The sequence below is a fragment of the Agrilus planipennis genome, unplaced genomic scaffold (genome assembly GCF_000699045.2).
Source record: "Agrilus planipennis isolate EAB-ADULT unplaced genomic scaffold, Apla_2.0 scaffold22, whole genome shotgun sequence".
Classification (NCBI taxonomy): Eukaryota; Metazoa; Arthropoda; class Insecta; order Coleoptera; family Buprestidae; genus Agrilus; species Agrilus planipennis.
In genome coordinates, this window is record NW_020438874.1 from 1,273,025 (window position 1) to 1,280,126 (window position 7,102).

General features: G+C 30.4%; 2 protein-coding genes and 1 long non-coding RNA gene across 4 annotated transcripts in view; 1 reads left to right on the forward strand and 2 right to left on the reverse strand.

Moving 5' to 3' along the window:
- LOC108732947 overlaps positions 1–7,102 on the forward strand; it is a 26,500-nt gene that overhangs the window by 8,574 nt on the left and 10,824 nt on the right. Inside the window, exon 1 of one of the 2 annotated variants that reach the window (XM_018463954.1) lies at positions 3,562–3,729. The exons of the other annotated variant lie outside the window; for it this stretch is intronic. The gene's annotated coding sequence lies outside the window, so the exon portion shown is untranslated. Of the gene's footprint in view, positions 1–3,561; positions 3,730–7,102 lie in introns of those variants that run through there. 2 annotated transcript variants of the gene reach the window in all.
- Positions 216–1,838, reverse strand: LOC112906275. Its single transcript, XM_025980145.1, has 2 exons — positions 1,644–1,838; positions 216–386 (listed from the first exon to the last, which is right to left on the reverse strand). The coding sequence occupies exons 1-2, from the start codon at positions 1,674–1,676 to the stop codon at positions 234–236; spliced, it is 186 nt and encodes a 61-aa protein (XP_025835930.1). The 5' UTR covers positions 1,677–1,838; the 3' UTR covers positions 216–233.
- Positions 5,730–6,887, reverse strand: LOC112906280. The gene is made up of 3 exons (XR_003232242.1): positions 6,279–6,887; positions 5,964–6,226; positions 5,730–5,778 (listed from the first exon to the last, which is right to left on the reverse strand). It is a non-coding gene; the product is annotated as an uncharacterized LOC112906280 (long non-coding RNA).

Genomic DNA, 7,102 nt, shown 5'->3' on the forward strand with positions numbered 1-7,102 from the left:
CAATAAATGTTATTGACTATTCTATGAAGAAACGTCTCAAATTTTATTGTGATCAAAAATTTTTTAGTATTGCTGAAAGAAATCATTTAATTTTGATTTCAAAAACGGATTCTTTCGAAAATGCTGCTCAAAATGTTATAAAAAAATCCATGTAGAATCCAAAGATTAATCGGGACAAATGGATCATCCTATTGTATAATATGTACAGATAATAAATTACACATTGTAATTGTTTACCTTCCATATTCTTCTTTGGAAAATCTTCGTTTCTGTAATTGATTAACCGATTTATCTTGTGAAAATGGATTTACAGCTTGTTTTTCTTGGTGTGAGTTTGATATTTTGTTGAAAAGGGCAACCCTCTGACTTAAGGAACATGGGGCTTCCTAAAAATCCCCGGCATCAGTAATCGACGTTAAAGATGCAATAATAACAACGTAATCTAATTTTATATGTAATAATCTGGATTTTCACCTTTAATTCACGCCACATTATCAACTTTATGCATATAATTCAGTAAGGCAAATTACGAAATTAAACAAATCAAAAAGTTGATAGGAATTGATAATAGATATTAGCGATATGACGTCGTTAATAATAAAAAATTACATTTAAAAAATGTTGAAAGCCTATCAATAAAGAAATAAATAAATAAAAAAAGTAACATTTTTGTAAGTTTTGTGAACTTGGTATTTGCAGCAAGTGAATTGCATCTTACGTTGTGCAACTTCGATTTAATTTATGTTGCATTTCCCGTTCGTCAAAAATGTTTTAATTAGGCGCGTTAATTATTTTTTGGCCGCTTAAGATGTTCTAGATGTCAGCGGATGTTTGAAGAATTTTGGCTGGCGGCCAAGCAATAAACCGTGTTGGTATTCATAAAGCGCGAAAAAAATGTCAAATTCACCTTGTAATTCAGTAAACGGCCATATCGAAAATAGATATATGAATTAGGGTACGAATTATTCCTCATTATTCGGTAAATTAATGGCCCGTTTGGCCTTCACACTCTTTCTTAGATTCATAATGTGGCATCCTTGGCTACACTTAATTTAGAAGACAGTGATGGATTTTTTGTAACAGTAAACAATTTTTTTTCTCTTAACAGTTATATACAAAAGAAATAAAATAAAAAAAGGCTTATCTAATTTTGAATTTTAATTTGCTAAAAGACTATTTTATAGATAATTTACATACTTTAGTGCCTATGTTAAAAACCGAACTTTTACTTCTTGCGTTACGTACTAATCGTATTAATTTTATTATCTTAGATAAAATTTTCTCTTATTTCCAATCAAAAAAAAAAAAAAAACTTCCCTAAATTCGGAAAATAATATAAAAATTAATGGCTTTGAATAGACGTAATTCTCTTGCTGCTATTTGTGAACAAAAGAAGTTTTCCCGAGTCCAATTACGGAATGAAAATTTCACTACCCTTTTAGATTTTGTATTCTAAAAATCGCTAATTTCATAAAAAGTTGCTGTTGGAATACACAAAAAATACTTTCTATTCTATATTACAGGTGGTTACCTGAAATATAGAAAAGTTTTGCTGAAAGTAACGTTTTGCTTTTATTTCAAAAAATGTTGATTTAAGGGGTGTCCGACTGTAAGCTTTTTAATTGAATAAAAGTGGTTCTTACCAAATAGCCTTCTGTGATACAGGATTCTGTCATTTTTGAATATTTTTAGTCACTTTATAAAAATTGTTTTAGTTTTTGTATTCAATATATGAGTAAGACACACGCTGCGATGTTCAAAATTTCGATGATGATTTTTTTGAGTCTTAGGCAGGAAGCTGTTAATTCTGAAAATGCGTCGAACTTACTGAAAAGACGCCTACCTTAGATAGGAATTTATAGAAATTGGCGTCCCGACGCGTCTTCATCTACGTCACACGGTTTACTTTTTGGCCACTGTTCAAGTAGCTTATTCACATTTTTGGTATTTTGAGATTCCAGAATTTGCAGCAAATCGAAATTTTTACGCCTAATCTGATCTTTAAATAAATAAATAAATAACGAATAACAGCCGTGTGCCGAAAACGGAATATTTTCCCAAGTATCTGCAATTATCATTATGTATGAAGTTTGATGCTTAAATATAGAGAAAATTAGTTTGTTATTGTTTTGAAACCGGACGGGAATATATTCTGGAATAATATTGACGATCATTTCAGTTTACAGTACAAATTAATAGAAACACTACGTGACGCCAATTTGTTGAAAAAAATAAACGGCAGTCAAACTCCAATTTTAGAAAATTGATCATTACGAATCCTAATAAAAGCGGTGATTACTAATTATTATCTATAAATCGAAAATTATCACAGTTTCAATACCAATATCCCTGTTTCTTTGTTGATAAAAACAAAAATTAAAATTACAAAATAAAATGCCGGACAAGTGATGTTTAACGAATTTGCTTAAATGATTCGGTCAAGCAGGAATCGGACTGACCGCTTGAACTGCGTGAATTTTGAAAGAGGTGAATCAGCAAACATTAAAACATGGTTGGAAGAATTTGTTTGATGGCCAAGATGCAGACATAGATTTAGGATTTGAACTTCCTGATTTCTAAACTACAATACATAGTAATGTTGGAGAAATAGCTGAAGAAGATGTTTTACAATGGCTAGAAGTCATGACTACAAGTGAAATAGCAGATAAAGTTATGAACCTAAAAAATGAAGATGAAAGTGAAGATAGCGAAGAAGAAACAACACTGCCAAAAATGAAGTTATCAGTAACATCTCGACGATCCAATAACATTTATTGACTATTCTTCAGATAAAGAAATATAACTATATAATTATAAAAAAAGCAAACTTGGAAAGTGCAAACAAAACTTGATTCCTTTTTCAAAATAGGATTACCCAGTCGATATCAAACAGCAACGCCACTTTATGATGAGTGTCCGAAGATAATTAAATAAAATTTTGTTTGTATTTTGTATTTTTATTTATATCTAAATACAGTCTATTTCAAAGAAAAGTCTATTGATATATTTTAAACCTATTTTTATATAACGGACTTTCGGCTTTAACGGACACCCCCTCCCCCAATTAGTTCGTTATATGTAGGTTTTACTGTACATATTTTCAAATATTTCAAGAACAATTTGACAAATTACATACTATCTAATAATTTTTTCGTCTGGTCAGCTACTCTAGTTTGCGTGAACTTTGCAAAAATCATAACTTCACCAGAATAATTTTACGTCTTACATAGTTCGTGCGGTCACCCCGCATCATGTTTGATCGAGTTTTATTAAATACTGTGCTAATTATTTTGATTTATGGTACAATCATTCACTGATTTGTACAGTTAAGAGTATCAACTATAAATTTTTCCAAAAAACCTCAATTTTATCAGAAATATTGAAGGGAAACTATTGTAAAATTTTCCAAGAAATAGTCAATGTAACTATTACGTGTTAAAAACACGCACGATGAGGATGTTACTTGGATGAGACTTTTTCAAAAAAAACAATGCTAAAAACAATGAAACATAGATGGATATGGGTTACTTCACACATTGGTATAAATAAACGTCATCGGATTGTACATGTATGTATTCACGCAGTTGAATGATCATTTTAAATTTAGTTTCTGATTCAAGAGGATGTAAATAGGGTCAGAAATGTGGTGTACAATCGAAATAAATTAAAATGATACCATCATTTGGTCGTAAACATTCTTCTCAAGTTATTATAATTTTTTGGGACGTTGTAAGTATTAATTATACAAACTCAAATAAAATAAAAACAATTAATACTTATATAATCTGTATTGCCAAGATAACCACAGAAATAAATCCCAAATTCTGTGATAGTTCTTTTGTTGTAGCCATCCAGTATAATTAATTACATAATTCTATTAATTACATAATTTACAATATTTAACTAATCGGAAAAGATTCCCGGTGATTCCGCCATAATTTTTGTTTGTAATATGTCATCATAAGGTCGTAGATCCTAAGACTGGTTGGACACGCACCTCCACTCTTTCCTATGCCGAGCTAATCTACGCATTTCCTCAAGCCTAGAACAACCCACATACATAACTATTTTCGAACAGTAATCTAATGTAGATCTACCTCTAATCCTTTTAACTCCTATTTATGCCTCTAATATGTCTCTGACTAGACCTTAATGCTCGAGAAGATGTCCTACCAACCTTCTTCTATCTCTATCTCTTCTTATTGACTTCCATGGAGTCCTCTGTTCTCCTATTCTTTCTAATACCTCTTCATTTCTAAGCTTATCTACCCACAGTATCCTCATCTTTCTGTAACATAACTTTTCGAACACTTCTAACCTTTTCTTTTTCGCCGCGCCCGCCGTCTATGTTTCGCATCCGTACAGCGCCGCGTTCCAAACATACACCTTTATATTCGAATTTCTAAATTAATCGTTCAGAACATAGAAGTGATTTCTTTTTATTGAAGGCGACTCGACCCTGTTATATCCCTATTACTCCTTCCGTCCTGACTTAGCTGACTTCCTAGATACATTTTATTTAAAGCTATCTCTAACTCCTCCTTGCTAGATCCTAATACTGCTACATCATCTGCAAATCTAAGCATACTAATCTTTGCCATTTGGTATATCTATCCCTACAGTTGTACAACAGAAAATTTAAGATGTAAAGTTAAGTTGTCAATTAGACTTAATCGTTTGGTTAGAGACGTCTGACCAACGTTTCGTCGGTACACAGCCGATCAGTAGTTTTTTTCATAATTGTGACGTATTTCTTATTTTTTCGATTGTACGAACGAGTACGAAATGCAAATATAAACGTGCTGTTCATTAGATTTATTTTATGTTTTTCATTCTACACACTACGTAGGATAGGTCTAGATTTTCTTCAATGAAATTCTATTTTTGTCGATATAACTGCCTACAGAATTTTTTTATTATAAACTTTACCCAGTTTGATGCTTAACAACACCGGAAGTCCATTAGTAGTTACGGATACAGTGATTTTCCGTTAGGAATGATTTTTAAAACTGCGATAAATATATTTTGAATGCAGTGCGATGATTTGTAAAGCTTTCGCGGCCATGGTCAACAGGCACAAACATAGCTTCAAGGGTACCTTATAGTCGAGTAAATACCAAACAATTTTCATAGTGTATGCAAAGCTTTCTTTAAGAAATATGTGGAAAATACGAATGTTTAATAAGTTTACTACCTACGAAGGAGAGAAGACTGAATTTTTTTGGTTCGTTAGTCAGCTAAGAATCAAACATTTATTACACATTAACTGATTTAAGCTTTCGCAGCTATAGTTTTTTGGGATTTTCATTCAACGTTTTGTCGACTCGCGTGGGCATTTTTAAGAGGTCTTCTTCCTCCCTAAGGAGTCGCTTTTGTCTTTAAAATAATAAATAAAATTTTTAATTAACTAGTATGTTAATTACGTACGATTTATAAATATAGTATGCCATTTATTTTTAGTTGGTTTAATGGGTTGAGTTGAAAAGTCAAATATTTCTTCGTATTTGTCATAGATAACGTAATAAGTGGTGGTCGAAATTGTTTATTACATTTCAAAATCTTTTTTCAAGTTCAATAGTCGTACAAAAAGTCATGCCAAACCGGCAATTTGCCAATCCTATAAATTTTGTTTGTCTTTTACACAAATATATTTTTTATTGTAACTGCTGTAATCAATGACGTATTAAATTCTTGCGACTTTAATTCGATTTTAAAAAAATGAAAGATCAGTCTTGCACATTTTGTTACATTTCCTTTTATCCATTGATAAAGTTTTTGCTATGAGAAGAAAATAAATAAGTTAAATGTTATTCTAGTTCATATAAATGTTATTGAAATATCCACCTGATATTCTTCTGTTTTGTCTTTTAATGGAAAATGTATTCTTCCNGTTTTTGCTATGAGAAGAAAATAAATAAGTTAAATGTTATTCTAGTTCATATAAATGTTATTGAAATATCCACCTGATATTCTTCTGTTTTGTCTTTTAATGGAAAATGTATTCTTCCTAGAAAGTTATGAACATGAACACTTTCACTTCCTTTTGCATATAAACTTTCCACAATAAATGTTGTAACATAATTCTTTCCACAACCGGGAGTTCCATGAAAACTCAAAGTTAAAGCTTTAGTAGGCTCACCATTCCAGTGTCCTTTCAAAGCATTTACAACTACATCATGAACTAAATTTTGACCATACAATTTTTCTTTTAGACTAGTTTCTAACCCTGTAACACACTTTGAAGTAGAGGCATATTGTAAAACTTTCAACTAGCTTACTGTTAAAATTAGCAGGAATTTCTCTTTCTGTACAGCATTCTTTGAAAAAGCAAACCGTATTTTTTAAATTTTGATATAAATAACTTGCTGCAAGTGCAGCTCCTGTTCCTATTGAAAAGGGATCAAAGCATGACACTAGTGATAAACAACATAATATTAAAATCACAGTCTCGTACACTACGTTCATAATTTAATTAAATAAAAAATAGTTGTAACAAAGGTAAAAGCACTAATTATAATATTTAAATAATTTCAACGTTATAATCATGATATATTTCACTCATTATTGCAATAAATATTTACATTTATCATGTAAACATTAAGAATTAACCTCAAAAAATGATCAACTTGCTTATAACCCTATTGGATGTTGTTATATAACATCTGAGACAGTAGTGCCTAATCACACGCACTTACGAAATATTTAAAATTACTAAAGGTATTCACTAACATTTTTCGCAAAATTGTTTTGTTTATTAATTAATGGATACGCTTTATTATCCCGGTATTCAAGAAGCACCTACTTTAAGTATACATTTCAATATTTTAAAATAAAACTTATTATCTATTATGCTTTTGTTGGGTTGGGTTGGGTTTAGTTGAATAACAATAATAATACTAAGGTTGCAAGTAATTTTTTCAAGTACGAATTCTATAAAAAATATTTATTTCTATAAAATGTACATAATTATGAATTAATACAGAAACATCTTTCGGCCTACGGAAATATATTACAATTAATTAAATAATAGAAAATTCGCTGTTAAGTAAAATGCATGTTTATATTAATATACCAGGTGAACAAGTGCATATACTAAATTTAC

Bases quoted from the DNA above. Each gene is read 5' to 3' on its own strand.
- LOC112906275 (XM_025980145.1), bottom strand. From the start codon at position 1,676: ATGACAGAATCCTGTATCACAGAAGGCTATTTG. The intron at 387-1,643 runs GTAAGAACCACT...GGGGATTTTTAG, and splicing joins GTATCACAGAAGGCTATTTG to GAAGCCCCATGTTCCTTAAG.